The sequence below is a fragment of the Euprymna scolopes genome, chromosome 2 (assembly GCF_053919585.1).
Source record: "Euprymna scolopes isolate OS-2025 chromosome 2, ASM5391958v1, whole genome shotgun sequence".
NCBI lineage: Eukaryota > Metazoa > Mollusca > Cephalopoda > Sepiida > Sepiolidae > Euprymna > Euprymna scolopes.
In genome coordinates, this window is record NC_136483.1 from 27836118 (window position 1) to 27857200 (window position 21083).

General features: G+C 32.3%; 1 protein-coding gene across 1 annotated transcript; it reads left to right on the plus strand.

The window, feature by feature from the left end:
* The first annotated feature begins 338 nt into the window (after window positions 1–338).
* On the plus strand, window positions 339–20977 carry LOC145241441 (uncharacterized). The gene is made up of 6 exons (XM_080104401.1): window positions 339–464; window positions 5793–6143; window positions 9817–9995; window positions 13655–13818; window positions 17794–17957; window positions 20888–20977. The coding sequence occupies exons 2-6, from the start codon at window positions 5801–5803 to the stop codon at window positions 20929–20931; spliced, it is 894 nt and encodes a 297-aa protein (XP_079960527.1). The 5' UTR covers window positions 339–464; window positions 5793–5800; the 3' UTR covers window positions 20932–20977.
* Window positions 20978–21083: the final 106 nt, after the last annotated feature.

The window sequence follows — 21083 nt, forward strand, 5'->3', positions numbered from 1 at the left end:
GTTTATTAATATATAGAGACAACACATTGTTTTGGTTGAGCAATATTCTCGTGAAGTGCCGTTATCTGCAATAACGAAGCGTGAAAGATCATGATGATTGTGCTAATGAATGATTCAGTAGATTGAATAACGCTCTTGAGGGTCGACTTATCGTGTAGCAGGCATGAGAGCACCATGTTTGATTTTTAAGGCAGTCATATCTAAACATCGTTTTCTTTTTCTTTTCAAATGATCAGACAAAATCGTGACATCAATACAAAAGATTCAGATTTTGTCACATTTCAGTAAACAGCATCCATTATTCAGGCATTATTGATCTTAAATGATGCTTAGTTCAACGAAGATAGTACAAGAACCATTTCTCGGTTACGTTGATTGGTCATTTAGCAAGTCCTACTTTTAGATCACTGCGGTATAGCAGATACGACTTTCAAATCATTGCAATTAGCAGGTAAGATTTTCAGGTAAGTGCATCCGATGATTTTTTTGGGTCATTTTGTTTATCTTCTATCTTCTATAAATTCGTTTTTCTTTTGTGTGTACTGATATTCATATTAAAAACTCACCTTTCTATTTATTCAAAAAGAAAATACAATTTTCTTACATATGGGTTGTAGAGTTGCATTTACTAGCAAAAGATCTAGCTAATTTGCATATTCTTTTAAACATTCATTTTCGTTAATTCCCTATTAGTTGATTCGGTTTTCTAATGGGATGATCATCTGTAGCTAACTATTACGTGTAATTATATTCATGCAGATATTCTACATGATATATATTTGCATAATATTTGCGTAAAAAGTTCATGTTAAACAGAAAATTGTTTTCATATATATTTATGTATACGTATATATGTTTATAAGATAAAATTAAAAGCCAAGAACAATGCGAGATTTTTTTTTTATATAGAGTAAAATTAAATGCAAACAAAAGAAATAAATTTCTTTTTTTTTTTTTATTGTTGTTTGTTTTTTCTTTTTCACACAAATTTTAACTCTAAACAACAGTAATTTTTTTTTCTGTTGTATTCAATGGTGTTGTAAATCTCAATATATTTCAGACTTATTAGTCCATTTAAAAAAAAAAAAAAAAAAGAAATTTATTTCTTTTGTTTGCATTTAATTTTACTCTATATAAAAAAAAAATCTCGCATTGTTCTTGGCTTTTAATTTTATCTTATAATTTTCTTCAACAATGCTTCAAGCAAACTACAACCTACGTATATATGTTTGTTTAGCAAATTTTGCCTACCAAACTCCTCCTAGAGTTTTTGGTCTACGGACATGAAACTTCATATATAATTTATTTGAATCCAGGCCAAACTTTATATTTGGGTTTTAGCCCGGAAAAATCGGTGCAAAAGTGTGAAAATTAAAAAGAATGAAATTTGCCAGGTGAAGGTCAAACGCCGGCATTACGAATGAATAACGTAGTAGCTATTGGTCCATGTTTTAATTTTTAGCCTTGCAGTAAACATGTTTTCATAGTCCAGTCATTGCCGATGGAGGCAAAATAAATCGTGAGCGGAACGTTTTGGCTTTGATTCTCGGTGGTAGCGCATGAGTCTTTTTTTAAAATACTTTTTAAATCATTACTATATATTGCATCCAATATATCTATCTATTCATCTATTTATATATATCTATAAAAGTGAAAATGTCTGTCTGTCTTTTCTCTATGGTAGTTAAGGGAGACTATTATATAGAAAGGCATTACTTTACATATTCACACTTTTTAATAAATACATATGCACATAACCTTATGAACAGTACATAGGGCCCGAGCAAAGCCGGGCGGAACTACTAGTATATCTATAAAAGTGAACGTGTCTGTGTGTCTGTGTGTGTGTCTGTCTGTGTACATTTCCCTACGCAATAACTCTGTTAATTTTTAGTCTACAGACTCGAAATTTGATATACAGAGTACTGAGATTTGGGAAAATCGATGTGATCGATTTTCGGCCAGAAATTTGGTTGTTAAGGGGTCAAAGTTCAACGATTTGACCTTTGAGAACCCTACCAAACTCCTCCGACAATTTTTGGTCTACACACTTGAAATTTTAGATATAGGCTCCTTAGACATGGATCTGATTTAATAACTTTATTTAAGCCCAAAACAATAAATGTTAAGGGGTCATAATAGGGGTTAGTTAAAAAAAATTTACCGTTTTTTTTTTTTTGCTTAGCATTCACCTCCAAACACCCGGGCAACGCCGGGAACCCATGCTAGTATATCTGTAAAAGTGAACGCGTCTGTGTGTTTGTCTGTGTGTCTGTCTGTGTACATTTCCATACGAAATAACTCTGTCAATTTTTAGTCTACAGACTCGAAATTTGATATACAGGGTACTGAGACTTGGCAAAATCTTTGTAATCGGTTTTCGGCCAGAAATTTGGCTGTTAAGGGGTCAAAGTTCAACTATTTGACCATTGAGAAACCTACCAAACTCCTCCGACAATTTTGGATCTAAAACACTTGAAATTTTAGGTATAGGTTCCTTGGACATGGATCTAACTTAATAACTTGATTTGACAATAAATGTTAAGGGGTCATAATAGGGGTCAAAGTTAAAAAAATTGATCGTTGGTTTTTGTTTTTTTGTTTTTTGCTCAGCATACACCTCCAAACACCCGGGCAACGCCGGGCACCCATGCTAGTTTATATATAATGAGGTCTGTTTATGTATTTATAAATTTGCATATACAGATTTACTTCTGAATTAATTAATCGATCGTTATGAATATTTAAACCTAGCTGCTAGTAATAGAGTGTATATTTAATTCAATTTAGTTTTATACAAGTTGAAAATTTTTGAAAATTCAGATAACTCCATTTCTGTGAACTTTTAATAATTATATAAGACGTTAATTCATAAATATTTTATAAATATTTTCTCAAATTCAATTTTTTAGGAATATTCTAATGAATTTTTATAGGACATAATATGGCCAACACTACCCATTTAAAATTATTAATAATTTCGATTTTACAACTTATGAATGTTTGCTTCTATAGTTCAATACACAAGAATTAAGGGGGGTATGGTTTAATATAAAAGGTTGATAAGTTCATCATTGTTAGAATCAATTTATACGTCTAGAAATGGAATTTTGTTATTACTGCTTATTTAATTATTTAATAGATGAATGTGATAACAGAGTTTGTTTGAAAGATGTTATGTAGTTATTTTATTGACTTAATAATATATAGAATATTGCTTGGTAAATACGGAGTTATAAGGTCGTTTATCTTTTTAGTTAATTGATAAATATGGGTTGAAACTTGCAAATAATTTTCGAATTATGGGACGAATGGGGAGTTGCTTTATGAGTTGTTTTTTTACATTAGCATATAGTTACCCATGTTTGTAATCCCCTTTTACCAATCAAATACAGTGTATAGTCCACACAAGAACTCATATAGATTTTCCAAACTAAAAATATAAATAAAAAAACTGCTTCACGGGAAAAGTTTATCATTCACAATATTCCAGGATTCTATCTTTACATCATCAACGCTCTGATCCCAATCTGGCATCAATTGAAATGAATGGCTCTCTTCTTGGAGAGGCCTCATGTTTTGACAAGCTTATGGGCTTGGCCTTTACTCCTGATCTGAAATGGAACACATACATCAAATCTGTTGCCAAGGCCGTTGGAAAAATGGTGGGATCCTTCTATCGATCCTGTAGATATCTCACTGTTGATGCAATTCTCTATTTATATAAAAGCCATGTACGTCAAAGGATGGAGTACTGTTGCCACATCTGGACAGAAGCTGTTAGAAAGGACTTGTCCTGCCTTGACAGAGTTCAAAATAGACTGTGTAGCCTTTATAAGTGGTGATGCCTATGTAAAAAATAACAAAAACAAGTGGTGATGCATATGTAAAAAAAAACAAAAACAAAAAAAATAAACTCTAAACTAACTGTGGGGATGGGGCTGTATTTATTGAGGGCAGTGCCAATTTATAGCCAAACACTTCAGCGAAACACTTGTAGCTGTGTCAGTTTTTTTTATCAGACCAGATTACCTTTTTTGCATAAAATAATTCACTTTTCCCTGCATATTTATTTTTTGCATGAAATAATCCACACGAAAGCCGGAAAAAATCCGTGTAGCTTAATTGCTATAGATATTTTCGAAACTTACTACATAGCTCTACTTACGTGTTGAGCACTATTGAAGTAAATACTGGAAATGGGTGCATAAAATTTCATACCTCTTGAGAAAGCCCGCATAAGACGGGTGAAACATTGAGCCTTTAGGTCTTTCCGCCTCCATTTTAAATTTCGTATCGTTGGATTTTATCCATTTTAATAATTTTATATATATATATATATATATATATATATATATATATATATATATATATATATATATATCGTTGGATTTTATCCATTTTAATAATTTTATATATATATATATATATATATATATATATATATATATATATATATATATATATATATATATATATATATTTGTAAGAAGTGAACCATAGCGGAAATTCAGTCGACTAAAATAAGATGGAAAACGGGGTGAGGAAAAGGAAAAAAAAATGGGGGAAGTTACATGTAACAAATGTGCAATTCAGTAAAATAAATAAGTCGATTAAAAACAAGATCGTTAAAATACACCTGAAGCGTGTATTTTAACGATCTTGTTTTTAATCGACTTATTTATTTTACTGAATTGTGAAATACAATCAATGTCAGTTACTGTAATCGATGTTGCAAACTTTAATTGTTATGTGTGGCACCGGGTGTTGGCTGTCGGAAAAGGAAGCAGAAACTTTAAACATGTACGATTTCCGTTTTAGAAAGAAATGAATTCATACACATCCAAGGCAATGGTAGAAACTGTAAGAAAACGACTTTTAATCTGTAGTGGAATGGGACTATAAATGCATGGTAACATTTAATGCTATTAAGACTAATCTTCTTTCATTTAACAATTACAAGAAACCTTTCAAATTACAAGAAATCGTTCAAATTTATCGGTTTAACATTCACATGCAACGTGAGTTTGAACAAATACATTAAGATGCCTCTCTAACGTTTTATAAAATTACTCACACGTAAGAATATTCTATATCTCTTCAAATCCACTAGTAGCATTGTTCTTAGATCTGAGCTGGTGCATCCACCACTAGTCTCCCCTTCTTAGACAAGGCCCCAAAAGAGTCTACAATTTAATTGGTCACGCAATATCGGCCAAGCTCCAACCCTTTCCCCATCTCCGTAATGTTGCATCTCTGAGCCTGTTTTACAAATAGTCTAATGGGACGTGCTCTGATAAACTTGTAGAACCTCTGCTTTCTCGACGTACATATTCTCAACTAACCCAACAAGAAGAAAAATCTCACCCCTTCACTGTTGAGTTCCCAAAATACAGGAAAATCTTCTGCACATTTCTACCCACGACCAGCCATATTTTGGAATTCCCTCCCTGTTCCTTTATTTGATTATTTTAACAAAGAGAAGGTTAGATATAATGCGAATGTAACGGTTTAATACAGCACAATACTTCCATGTAGACCTAATCCCAATTTGTAGCCCCTCATGTCCAAGTGGCAATATACTTTGGGGCGAAAAAGAGTAACCCCCCCCCAAAAAAAACACATTCTAATAAATTGTTTCCTCATTTAATAAGTTTTTATTATTGCAAACATTTATGTGCAAGTGTAAGATTTACAGTCCATGTGGCAGCGACCTTTTATGATTTTATAGAAATTAAAGTTAGTAAAATTCATTCTATTAAATTGTATTTTCTGTTTCTTTTTTACTACAGATTCGACGATGAGATTTTATAACAGTTTGCTCATCTTGAAAATATTATTTATTCTACTGCAATGTCTACAATGTCCCAAATATACAGATGCCACTTGTTTTGCCAAAGAATACAAATTATTGCCGGACGGATTCAACGTATTCATCAAAAATGGTTCTCAGCCAGTATTCAAGCAGCAGTCAGCCAAAGACGAAAACAGATGTATGCACATGTGTGTGAAAGAGAGATTATGTCATATCTGGAGGTTCGATGATAATCACAAATGTCAGATATTTCACTCAATGAAGGACGTCATTACAGTGGAAAAATCAAAATCCGCATCAATGACGACATATTATGAAACAGTTAAAGGTGAGCCCTTGTTTTAGATTCATACATGTCGTTACCATCCCATCAACCTTCAACTACAATCCATATAAAAACGACAGAAGATATTCGCCCTACTTTAAAACAAAAACACCATCATAAAAAGGTGCAATATTGTTTTCTGAATACTTTAAATTTTGACCTGGGTTTTCCAATAAACTATAAGAATCTCTACGAAAGAAGTTTTAGTACTTATGCTGAATACGGACTATGCTGAAATTTTATTTACTTATTTATATTTTTGCAAGAGATTCGCCACTTCTCAATGGGTCAAAGATCACTCGACGATAAGGATTAATAAGTGTACAGTGGTCATCAAAATAACAGCGTAGAGATCGTTAGTAGCGGAAGTTGCGTAGAATTTGATTATTTAAGAGGACAGAGCATCAAAAACATATTTATATTGTACTTGAAGATGACCATAAATAATAAATAATAACTTTACGATTTAGAAATCCATTCTTAACATGGGAACTGGGGAGGGAGCTTTTTAAAAACTATACTGTACTTTCATCTAAAAATTTAATAAACAAAAGTATCATAAAAATTGAAGTTTACTTAAAATTCCTATCTAAAAAATAGCATGGTATCCTGCATACATGCCGAAGTTTTATTTTGTATATATATTTTTAATGGGGATCCTTCCAAAGAATGCATGAAGTAACTTGATGTAAGGAACTGAAAATACTACTTCAAGGTAAAAAATTAGCTAACGATGATGGATAGATTTCAACACAGAAAACGGCGATTCTTTTCTCTTTACTAGAAACATCGCTCATGGAATGTGAGAATAAAAGGGGGAAAATCAATGAAAACGAGAGTTACGAGTCTGTTACAAGTAAAATTAAAGTCCACTTTTTCCTCTTTTGATATGTTAAAATATCACCTATTTTATGTATGTCTTATCTAGTATCTGCTCATAGAAGAGAGATTACTAGTCTTTCTCTACCTTATTGTCATTTTCATGGTTGATGTTCGACCGAGTTCCAATCTGTAAAACAAACACAAGAAAAACTTGTCTATCTACAGCCATTATAACTAATTTTCTTTTCTTCATTTGTGTACCTAAAACTAAACGAAACTGTCATGAGCAACGTTTCTTTCCAAGAACTGTTCGTCTGTGAAACTGCAACGAGACTGCTTACCAGCTGACTACAACATAGTTATTTTCGAGTTCAATAGTAACAAATTCTTGTTGAACCGTCCTCTTGAATAATCAAATTTTAATCCTCACAGTATAAAATCATAAAATGGGGTACAGGGTTGGGAGTATATAATTATATTTGTTTGTTTTAAAAAATCAGATTTAATAACCAACCCATTACAAAACCCATTACTTTACTCTATAAAATATTCTGCTTGGTACTTCCTTTGTTACTCTGTACTTTACGCTTTGAAAAAAAAAAAAACGCCAAATACAATTTTTGATGGCCAAACTGCTTAAAAAAAGTCAAATTCATGAAATTTGGCTTTAAAAAGCCCAATCTAACAACAATGAACAAACATATGAGAATAATCTCCCTTTGATCTAGCCTCGTTTTTAAATATCATTATAATAATATATGATCATTGTTTTAATAGTCTGAGAAGAAAAATCATCATAATTTCGACGCGCAATAGTGCTTCACTGAAGGAGGGAATCAAGGAAAGGTTTAAAAAAAGGGAACATTAAAAAAAAAAAGGTAAAAAGAACATTGTCTGCCGAGAAGTGCTGGACTGAAGGAGTAAAGTAAAGATTGTTGCTTACAATATGATTTTATTATTTGTATTGAACTGTGTAGCATAATATTACTTTCTGAGTATTTATTAGTGTTTATTAATTTATCTCATTTGTGTCACTTTGATGTTTAAAATACAACGGACACTATTTTTATAGAAATGTTAAAAAATTAATATTTGTTCCATGATATTGTTTTTTCTGTCCAAAATCTAATTTTTTTTTGCGCTATAGATTCCTCAAACCATATTTGTTGATTCAATATATTTCTCATTCCGTGGAATTTCCAGGGGTCCTGTAAGTTTTAATTATGCTGCTTCCGAACATTTTAGAAACATAAGTCATAGATTTTGTTTGAAGACCGGATGAGAATGTGAGAAAAAAAATTCAATACTTAAGTCAATTTTAATACTGGACAAAACTCTTCTTCAAGCCGTTTTTTTTTAAAATTACATTTTCACTCCAAACAAGGTACATTGCCACTTTGATGTAGGGGGCTACTATCAGGGACATAAGCTACAGGGGTACTATGTAGGGAGTTGGGCAGCAAGATGTCGTTTCACGTTACACTTGAACTTCTGCATATCAGTACAGTTGGGGAAACATGGACCGAGAAGGGAATTCCAAAGTCTAGCGGTTCTGTGGAAGAAACTACTCGAGTAGAAAGCTCTCTTACATCTAGGGATCTCTACTGTGTAGGGGTGGGATTTAGCTGCTTGTCAGGTTTGTTGGGGGTATTTATGTCAAGGGGGTACAAGTGCTTGCAGTTCGTCAGAGCATTCACCATTAAAATACTTGTAGAACAGGCAGAGGGATACAGCATTTCGTCATTGGGACAGAGGTTGAAGCTTAGATCACAGTTCAGGATCTATGAGGTTGGCGGCTCTCTTTTGAACCTTGTATAGGAGCGAGAGACTAGTAGCAGATGCAGTAGCCCAAATATGACAGCAATACGCCATACATGGTTATGAATATTTTTATTATACTTTAGCAAAAGTATATTCTTCAGGCCCCCCCCATAGAATGAAATGTGTGTATGTGTGTGTATGTGTGTGAGTGTGTGTATGTGTGTGAGTGTGTGTATGTGCAAATCATTGATTTATCTATCTGCAAGCTTTTTCTCATTCTCAGCATATAACAAATCAGTATCGTGATAAATAAATTGTTCTTAAAAATACATTATGTGTTTCTACACGCCATAAAAGGAGAAAATAAATATATATGAAAATTTAATATTTATATCTATTTTTATATGCATATATATATATATATATATATATATATATATATATATATGTATAAATTTAAAGGGGATTAAAACAACAGTCTAAAGAGCAGAGTGTATTTTAATGTAATAGTAAAATCACTAATGTAATTAAAATACAAGAAAAACAATGTTCGTTGTAATGTAGATATACAATAAGCTCAATAGGCATATATATTCTAGAGCTATTTTAATATTTAGTAAGATGATTGATAATTTATAATTAAAATTAAAAATTAAAAATCGGTTTCATAAGGAGGAACAAAACAAAATCAATAAATTGTACGATCGTTTCGGAAACGATGTTTTTTTTGAGATAGACACTAAGTCATGGACAATAATTTTAACATATAGTTTTTTGAAACAAAGTCTCTTCGTCATAAATATTGGGTGTTTTTTTTAAAGCCACCAAAAATAAACCTAGCATTTTTTTTAAGTAAGGCGGATGTATCTGGAAAATATTTAAATATAAAGGAAAATAGTTACTTTTTCGATGTTGATAAACAAAATAAGATAAATTGAGAATAAAAATTAGAATAAAATAATAAAGTTAAATTGGGTTTAAATGTAAGGTCAAAATAAGATGTTTTTAAGAAAATTTAACAAAGATATATATACCTTATAATGGTTCGCTTTAACAAAGATAATTTAACAATATATATAAAACTGTTTTTTAGATGAGAAATGGCATGAGATCTATTATGTGAAAAGCAAGAGTGGATTCGTTGTTTATCCATCTTTCATGGCTATTGGAACGTATGAGAGCTGGGGTCCAGCGAACTGCACTAGGGTGTTTTGCCCAGACTTTTTTCGGAGCAATTTAATTGATGTATGGAAGAAGCTGCCAGTGACTAAAGTAAGTAATTTCTTGATGTCTACACTATATTATCAATGTCATTGTATATACTCTGTAATGCTTGTTTTGTTATAGGGTTTGCTAGTCACTTAATCGGATTCTTTGTTAAGCACACACCAATTTATTGTAACCAATGCGTGCAATATAATTACTAAAAATAGTAATACCGCAAATCGTAATAGAAATAAAAACACTAGCAATGAGTAAAAAATAGATATATTTTGAGTTATTTTGAAGGGAAAACAGATTAACTCTATTATATATGCTACAGACAGACTACTTTTCATTGTGTCAAAAAATCATTTTTTTAATGTTGTCCTGTGAAGACATATATTAAAAATAAAAAAATGATAACTTCTGAAAAACCCACAATTGTTGATGGCTACACTCTTTTAAATATACATTTTTTTCTTTCGATGGAACTACACAACCATCACTTTATATATATATATATATATATATATATATATATATATATATATATATATATATATGATTGCAACGTCTTGTCAGCCGAGTGCTACTCGCTCAGACACTTCCATGAGCCCAAACATGACTTCCATCGCCACAGGACCATTTTAATAGACAAATGTCTGAGGTAGTATCTATACACAGATGATGTTACAGAGTCTTAGCTTAGTACGACAGCTAAGTCTCTCTCTCGGTTCAAAATGTTGAGATCCAACAACAAGAAAGAGCAAGATAGCCAGCAACAAATTAAACTGCAGACCAGCTAAATGCGGCATTAGAATACGCCGACTGCCCCCCTGCAGAGGGTAAAAGTCCCTCAATGGGGGTCCTGGATATGACCTTAAACTATATCCAGCGGTGAGGCCCCAGCTTGTGGGCTTTGGGGAGTGTGGAGCCACCCTTTAATTACCATTGCTCCCAGGTCCACTCTGACCCGGAGTGGTAGTACCTGTTAGAGTCCCAACTATGGGTTAAATAGAAACCGACGTGAAAACAGCAAATATATTCTATTAAAAAAATTTTTCTTCAAAATCTTTGGATTCGGCATTAAATAACCCGAAACGGGTTGATATGCCGTAAAACAAAACCAACCAACCAAATCAAATGCTCTATGGCAGAATGTAACTCCGAAAATAATACATACATTGGGCATACAACGACAAAATTCTCCCGGAAAATAACCATGCATCTAAATAATACTAGTTCTATATGTAAACATTTGATAAAAAAACATAACTGTCTCACCTCCAATCTAAGAAAGGTGCTCGTTTACAACATAAAAATTATACAACATGAAAATAATATTAAAAAATTTAAAATTCTTGAAGCGGCATATATTCGAACCATTCAACCCACTATAAATAATATTGCATTCGAGAAAAGCAGCAATGTTCTAAAATGTTCGTATTGGACGGACTTTGTTAACGGTGTCCATGAACTCGCTGTTTTATAATACTTGAATTTTAATCGACCTATATTTTTAACAGACTTTTCATCGACTTTATATTTTAACTTATCGCTGTTTACTGTATACTTTAGTTTTCACTTTTAATTCTGATTTTCGCTCCTTCGGATTTTTACTTCAACACCTGATGATGATTCATGGGCGAATCAAAAGTGCTCCTGACAGCAACTATGGAACTTTTATTAATATTTTTGATTTTCATACAAAAAGATTATACGGAAAATAGAAAAATGAAAAAAAAAAAAAAAAAAATCATAAAGCAAAGTATCTCCGTTACATTTAATAATATTTGGTTGAATGAAAAACTGCTGCCTAAATATACCAATTTCAAGTACACACACACACACACACACACACACACACACACACACACACACACACACACATATATATATATATATATATATATATATATATATATATATACTAACAGGGGGTGTCTGGCGTTGCCAGGACGTAAAATACGCTTAAATATGATATTGTAATTTATGCAATTTTCGTATTCATGATTATAGAGTTTACTCTGTATCATATTATGTTGTACCTAATATGTAGTCGTGATTTCAAATTTAAAAAATATGACTTGGCTGGCATCGGCTAGAATCAAAACCGTAACCAAATTGTACAGCGTTCCAGTTTGAGACGCTATCGAATCAGCCATTGGCAGTGGGAGAAGAAATAGTTAAAAATATCGTCCATCATTTTATCCTTTTGTTTAGATTTCCTGAGATCAACCGGAATCGATTTTCACATGATTTCTAATATTTGAAACTATTTGATATTATATATTATATATTCTACCTTGATTTCGATGCCTCTGTTTAATATCCACAAGCAATAGATACATCCTATGCGCGTGTAATTATGAGGCAAGGGTTGTGCAATCTCCAACCATTCTTTATCTGTGCCTAAATCCAAACGTAGATTCCATGAGCAAAGCTTCTTTCTTAGAACTGCACGTCAGTGGAACTCTCTGCTGCTTGCATGTTTCCCACCTGACTACAACTTGGACGTCTTCAAGTCTAACATAAGCAAACTCCTGACAAACCGCCCCCTTAAGTAAGACACTCTATCAAAACCCCCAATACTAATGATTACTACAATACTATCTCATTGATTACTGTACACGCAATAACCCTTATCCCGTGACCCCCATGTAAAAAAAAGTCTCCTGAATCGGCACTGCTTAAGTCCAGTGGCAAGAAGTGTTAGACGAATGAAAGCAATGCCGAGATAAGCGAAGAGCACACACAACCCCTAAAATTCTCAAATAGTCACCCATTTTTGTAATGACCAAGCTCAACGTTGCTTAACTTCGATGATCTAACGGGAACCGGTGTCTCAACGTGAATTATTTAATGCTTATAGCACCAAATATTCCCAAGCGGTCACCCAACTAAATGCTGACTAGACTCTACGTTATTTAACTTCGGTGATTGGATGAGAACCTATGTTTTCAATGTGATATGGCCGTATGCTTATATATATTCTACCTTGAATACGCCCAAAGCAATATTCTTTTGTACTGGTGATCGATTTCCGACTGCTTGTATTACTGAATTTTCCATCTTGTAATAATCTATATATCTGTAAAAGTGAAAGTGCCTGTGTGTCTGTGTGTCTGTCTCTGTGTGCGTCTGTGTACATTTTCCTTCGCAATAACTCTGTTAATTTTCAGTCAACAGACTCGAAATTTGATATACAGGGTACTGAGATTTGGGAAAATCGATGTGATCGGTTTTCGGCCAGAAATATCGCTGTTAAGGAGTCAAAGTTAAACGATTTAACCTTTGAGAACTCTACCAAACTCTTCCGACAATTTTGGGTCTACACACTTGAAATTTTAGATATAGGTTCCTTGTTCATGGATCTAACTTAATAACTTGATTTGAGCCCGAAACAATAAATTTTAAGGGGTCGTAATAGGGGTCATATTTTAAAAAAATTACCCTTTTTTTTTTTGCTCAGCATACACCTCCAAACACCCGGGCAACGCCGGGCTGAAATGCTAGTAATCTATGATCGTTGATCACACAGTTTCAATTGGATTCTTCTGGACTGCCCCGGAATTGACAAAGAGGGTAACTCGTTTATAAAAGCTTAATTTAATAACGTTTGCTTTCTGACAGAGGCGGGGGGGGAGAAACAGAAAGAAAAAGAAAAAGAAAGAAGAATACATTATACATATACATCGATACATCTTAATTTTTTTTTGTTCTTTCAGGTTAAATTCTCTTTATTCAAAGATAACGCAGAGGTAATATTTTTGATATTTAATGGCCATGGGACAACTACACAAAATTGGTTCTCGATATCAAGAATTCTTCAGTCATCTTGGAAAGACGTTCACAAAGGAGCGCCTTCTATTGACTTTGGTTTAGATTACAAGTAAGTAACAAAATAAAAATCAACAAATAAAATAAGATTAATCAAAATAAATAAAACCATCAAAATAAATACACGAACAAACATTATTTATACATTTCAATTTATTCAATAAAAAAATAATAGTTAATTAATAAAATGACTTACTTCAACACCTATATTCAAATATTAGCAAGTTTCATTAGATGTTTACTCGCTTGACAGACCTAAGAAGGCTTAAGCATCCATCTCAATTCACGTTAGTCCCCGATGTTTTTTTTACAAAGGAGGCACTACTTATTAAGGCCCGGAGCCCACTTGAGGATAAGGATTAATGTGTGTACAGTGGTTAAGGGGGACATGTAGTCATATTTAGTAGTGGAAATTTGGTAAATTTGATTACTTAAGGGGGTGGCTCATCAATAATTTGTTTACGTTGGACTTGAAGACAACCATCATTTGGAAAGCAGGAAAACGGAACAGAGTTTCACAGGCGTTCAGTTCTAAGAAAGAAGCTTTGTTCATGGAATCTACATTTATGTTTAGGCACAGATAAAGAGTGGGGGAAATTATTGATAGTATTTTCACCTAGACGAGTTTATTTTTTTGAGACAGTCAGGACGAGAGTGGCATAGATTGGAGCTCAGACGAGCACTTGTCATGAAAATAACGGTAAAGCAGAGACAGGCTCGCAACATCTTTTCTGTGAGAAAGAGGTTGCAGGGAAGAGAAAAGGGCATCCCCTACGAGGCTTTGCACTCTATAGTAGATTAAGGCTTTTGAGGAAGTCCTGCATAGTAGGGACGATTGTCCATTCGTGTCTACGGCAATTTGTTGGAATAAAAACGATCGGCGTATTTTTTTATCTAAATAATAAAATTGAAACAAATTAAAAAAAAAGAAGCGATTTAATTCTTACAAAGCAATATGTTACAACTTGAAGCCTACTTAATTCTGTTGTTGGCATGGTTTGCCCGAATGTTTTCGATTCATGTTATCACAGTAAGTGTTGTATTTCAACCTTGTGTTATGCACGTAGAAGACAAAGTTGACGTCATTATAACAAAAACAAACGAAAATTCACACATATTTTCCATACTATGTTAATTACTTGTTCTTGTACATGCCCCGATGATCCTTCCAGTCTGAATGTTTCCGACCTGAAATTAAAAAGAAAAGGTTGTTTACTTCTCTCGCACTGAAAAAACTTAGACACCAGGGTAAAAAAAGTGTGATTGAAAAGTCAGCGCCCACGGGAAGGGGCATTCTGATCTGCAAAAGTGTCCGGGAAACCTTCTTGGTATTCCCTCGTGAGGGCGCTTCAGGCGATTAGCAATAAACTAACCCTTTCTCTGCGAGAAGGCAAGGCCTGGGAGGGTGGACCTCCTAGAACTGTACAGAACTAAACTCTCACTGCAAAATCAGCAAGGACCGGATTATTACAGGAATGGTCTAATCTCTGTTTATTTTGGAGGCCAATGACAAAAATCCTTAGCCGTCTCCGTATTTACGCTTTCGAAAATGAATAATTTAATCTAGGATTGATAGAAGTCAGACTCGGTTAATTCAAATTGATCTTCGTTCCACATTAGTGTCCAGTAGGATTGATGACACGCTCGCATACGGGTATCTATCTATCTATCTATCTATCTATCTATCTATCTATCTATCTATCTATCTATCTATGAGAGAGAGAGAGAGAGAGAGGGAAAGAGAGAAAGAAAGAGAAGCATTCTATAATCATATTTTGTTAGCATACCCCAATTTACAAAGTATTAGAACGTGAAATGCATCCAATAAATTATCTGCTTCTCTCTCACCCTCACTTTGAACCATGTTAGGTCATATTCGTTGCTATTAATTTCTGCAATCTAGTAATTCTAATCTCTAGTTAAGCAAGTTTACCCCGACTAAACTTTAACTTCTTGTTATCAAGTAAGCGTTTTATATATGAGTGGGTTTGGTCATCCAATATTTAACAGAGGAACTATGTAAAGGCTTGCATCTTCCTTCACTCGATGGGGTTCCGATCGTCTATTTGTCACAAATGCTTAATCACGCAAGATACACAATAGAAGTGAGGTAAAAATATAATTTACGTAATTGAAATTGGAATTAAAATGTGATGTAGATCATATATATATATATATATATATATATATATATATATATATATATATATATAATTTACCAAAGTAAAGTAAAAAATATAATTTACGTGACTGAAATTGAAATAAACATGCTACGTAACTAATGAATGATTCAAATAATTTACTTCATAAGAGACATTTAAACCATATCAGGAATAATGCTGTAGCGGACAATATTACAAAAGAAGAATTAATGGATGTCGTGTTTTACATTTTCGAATTACCAGTTCAGCAAACAGTTTCTCAAAATCGAACACTTAAAACGACAAAAAACAAAAACCAACTTCATCGAAGTCAACGCCAAGAGAATAAGGTGTTGATTTCATACGGAGCAAGGCTTAAAAAAGGGTTGTTCTTGGTCTTCGGGCCGGGATCAAAGTGTAGTATCTGTTCCGGCAGATACTGCAAGCAAAGACCATATGTGGGGGCGACCCCACATATAAGACCTTGGTCAATGTAGGGGCAACCCTTCATACCAATTGTCACTATCCAGCTCCCCTACTCCCCGGGGAATTGGTCCCCATTTCCCCTTCACTCCTCACTTTAAAAATCGGCCTTGTGCCTAATTTGCTCAGTGGGGGAGCAAATAAATACCTCAAAGTGTAGTATCTGTTCTGCGGATGCTGCACTTAAGATAATTTGTACCAGTACATGGAGGGGAAACCCTCTATACTAGGACAATTATCATTTTTGGTAACCAGAGTGACCCCTTTTTGCCTACTTTTAGGGGAGCTGGTTTTTACCCCACATTAAAAACGGCCTTGTGCCTAATTTGCTTTGGTGGGGAAGCAAATAAATACATTAAAAGAGGGTTGTTATGATGTAAGTTGATCTCCCTGTTTCAGGAATAAATGGACTTACGCAGACACAATAATTACATTTTCGACTAAATGTCTTGGCAGTTATTGATGGCAGTTATGGCCAAAGAATCGGACGCCAACTTTCTGTAACATGTTTTGTTTTTCCAATACACGTTTGTTAATTATATCACTGCATTTATCTTGATTATTACCGATTCTTCAATGTCACAGCACTAAGTTACATCCACAGCAATTATATCATCATTTTTGAATGATACAAGACTAATCCGCGTATCCGAGTGTTGTAACGATAAAAGATTCAGATTTATGTTGTTCGTAGAACTGGGATTTTGTCTTATCTGATGATAAGGATAGTCAGAAAGATTCCCGAATTTGACAAGGTACATATGAAGCAAGTCGGCCGAAACGTGGTGAGAATAGCATGCAAGATAAAAAACCTTAATTATACAAAATCTTGTTCTACCAAACATTATTTCTGAATTCTAATTTCAATTTCAATCAAAATCCATTAAATAATTTTGACTCTGGAAAACGTCTAAAATTTAATGCTTAAAATTAAGGGAGCTAAAGGAATAAAAAAATAAAGAGTCATAAGAAGTAACATAAATTCCATTAATTCTTAATCAAATTTAATGCCATTTGAAATATTTGAATTTTAAATAAGAATGTTTGTCAAGATTATGCCCCGAAAACTCTTTAAATTATCACAAAGAAGTGATTTGGGAAATGTTTATTAATTGGTGTCTAATCTATTTGTTCAAGTTTCATTCTAATCAGCTTCCACCACCTTTTAAACCCGCTTGCATGAAAATAATTTAAACCAAATATAGCTTACATTACAATCCATTACGCATGTCACCTGTGTTAGAAAATTTACAATGATCAGTTAATTAGTTTAAAAGTGAAATCACTGCATACACATGTATGAACATAAGCACGCACTATAATGTATAGAGATACATTTAAATTGAAAATGAACTTTTATTTGATTGAAATGGCATAATGAATCTTATAATGTTTTACTTCAGCTCAGCGAGAACTTTTTACATCACCAAACATCACCGAGGATGCGAAAGGGAGTCGGGCTGGATGATGATCGCTGAACTAAAAAAAGGCTGTTCATGGGAAAATCACTCAGCTTATCCACATATCATTTATTCTAACAAAACTACAGCTACTATATGGCAGGAAGGTAAGCGTGAAAGTTCTCATATAAAGTCAAAATTAATTCGTTCGTAAATATTTCTCGGAAACCAATTTCTACGCCAAATGAAAATATTTCCAGAATAAACAAATAAAAGTTAGTTATATTGTAACATTTTATGCTTAACAGATAGTTCACACATGTCGTTTGCAATAAACGCGTTTAAGTGCCTCTTCACTTTTTATTATTCGCAAAAGTTTTCTTTTGTAATTCGTGCGTTGATTTATTCTTTCTCTTTGCGATTGTTGTTACCTTTTTTATTGTTACCATTGTTGTTGTTATTGTTGTTGTCATTGTTGTTTTGTTATTTCTCGCTTAATTATCATTCTTACCACATCGTTTTCTTAAAACCTTTTTTTTTGTTTTTATTTAGGATCTGTTTGATAACTTATATTTTGACTGTTTTTCTTCAAAGTTCTGGCGATGAACTTTATGAATGGATTTTAAGGGTCCGGTTGAAACTTCATCTCTCAACAAAGATAGCAACTGAAGTAAACCGTCGAAAATAGTAATTTTGGGAGAAAACTAAATAATATTAGCGGACAAAGCATTGCTAACAGACTTGCCTAAAGTGGGAGAAATGTCTAAACGAACATGCAAATGCTTGTTGTTGATCGCAAGACTAAAAACGTAATTAGAGCGACAAAGTGACTTAGACAAAAACTTTACTTTAGCGACAAGGATTCGGTCCTCAAAATAATTAAATATAGGGAATACATGGAATACATTATTTGCGATCCCAGAAGGCCTTTCACATCAGGAAATAATTATTGACGATCATACATTATGAGTAAAGTGCTTGTATTTCATGTCCTATTTCATGTTGAAAGTAAACGTCTGGTTGCATATCTCATAATGTACGGATACAGATGTTTTATTTCATCAAAATTAAATAGTATACATAAATTATGTCGAATGTACATAAATAAATTTTTTATAATGACAAAATTTGTTGATGATTGGCTGATTTTGAATTGTATAATGTTTTTCTTTTCCCAATCAAAATGAATTCAATCATCCTTTTTATAATGACAAAATGAATTGATAATTTATTGATTTAAAATTTGTCAATCCATGTTTTTTTTTTTGCTCAGATCAATTTACTAAATCATTTTTTACAAAATATATGTAAATAATTTGCCAAAATGTATTGATATAATTGGATAATTTGGAATTTTCTTCGAATGTTTTATATGCAATTAATTTTATTTCTTCTGTCAAAAATTATAATCAATATAATAATCGTTTTTTATAATGAGAAAATTTAAAAATATTTAAAATCTTAAAAAGTGCAACAAAATACCAATTACATTTTTATTAGTACATAAGGCACATCTGATTGAGTGTAAATAAAATAGTTTCTTTTTTAAAATTCTAGTATCTTTCTTTTTAAAGTTTAATATTAATAGTTTTCGGTTAAATAATTTTCCGGGTAAACATTTTGTTGAATATTTTTCTGTTGAGGCAGAAATCTTTTTTCAAGAAAATATAATAAATCGGCAAAAACGTGGTGTATCAGAATTTTTGTAGGAATTTTTGACACCCCTAACACGAAACTGCGAATACAATATAAATATCTCGGAATTTCTCTGTTAAAAGTGGGTTATTTATTTTCTTTATGGATTATACTTCCAAAATAAACTATTACAGTTGTTTTAAAAGTAATAGAAATATTTTTTTTTTAAACAGTAATGAATTTTCCGAACTTAAATTTTAAAAATCTATCAAAATTTTTCTATTGATTCTATTTTTACGATATTTTCAGGGTCAATGTGAAATTTTATGTTCTTTCCAATAAATCGAATATAATATTTTAGACAAACGTTTTTTTTTTTAAATTCACGAACCCCCCCATCCCAATTTTTAAGTGTCTATTAAAAAGTAAATACTTAATTTAGTAACCCGATGAGTACATAATTATTTACTCACAAATTGAAGAGAAAAGATCAATACATAATACATTCAAATTAAAAAAAAACAAACATAGTGTTCTTTTAGAATTTTACCTGTAAAGTTTGAAGTTTAAAACCTTTTTTTTTAAACCACGTTATTTGTTTTTTCTTTTTTTTTTTAATGGAACCTTGGTCCTTGCTCCTTTAATTGAAAAAAAAAAATTAGGGCTTGAATTACATTTTTCGAGGAGTTATAAGCTTGGAAAGACAGGGGGTCGAATAATTCACGCCTCCCATTTTGTAAATGTCTAATAATAATTAATTTAGTAACCCGATGAGTACATAATTATTTACTCACAAATTGAAGAGAAAAGGTCAATACATAATATATTCAAATTTAAACAAAAAAAACATAGTGTTCTTATAGAATTTTACCTGTAAAGTCCGAAGTTTAAAACCTTTTTAAAAAAAAAACACGTTTTTTTAAAAATTTTTTTTTTAATGAAATCTTGGTCCTTGCTCCTTTAATTGAAAAAAAATTAGGGCTTGAATTGCATTTTTCGAGGAGTTATAAGCTTGGAAAGATGGGGTGGAATTATTCGCTATTTTCACGAAATTTCTGACACTCCTACACCAACATTTTAAATCACTCATAAACAATAACAAAGACTTATGAACTATCCATTAAACATAGTTTTAGAATGTATTACAAAACTTACAGGAGTGAAGATAATGTCAATTCTGGATCTGACACATGAGTAATATATATTATTAAATATATGAATAAATAAATCGATAAAAAATAGATATATACAGAAATATAAATCCGTCCTAGCATAACAAGGCGATGAAAAGACATAAAAAACGTTTTTCTAATTAAATAATATTTGTTCAAGTTTTAAAATGAATTTCTTTTTCACTTTAAAATGAATTGAAAATCCAATTGTGTGTTGTACACATTTTTTTCTTTGAAATTGTTTTCTTTGTTTCATTCTTATGATTTTTAAATACTTTTTATTTTCTCAGGATATGCGACTGCTGATGCTCTGGTCATTTACATGAGTTTTTAACTGGTTTTGGAACCAAAAAGTTTAACTGAAAATTTCAGTTTTTTTTTTGAAAAATTCTACATATTTCCGTGTTGTAAATGCGGTTTTAGTAATTTTATAGTGCCTTAAAGCTGTGTTGGTTATCAGCGATGAATTTGCGATCGATGCACCGT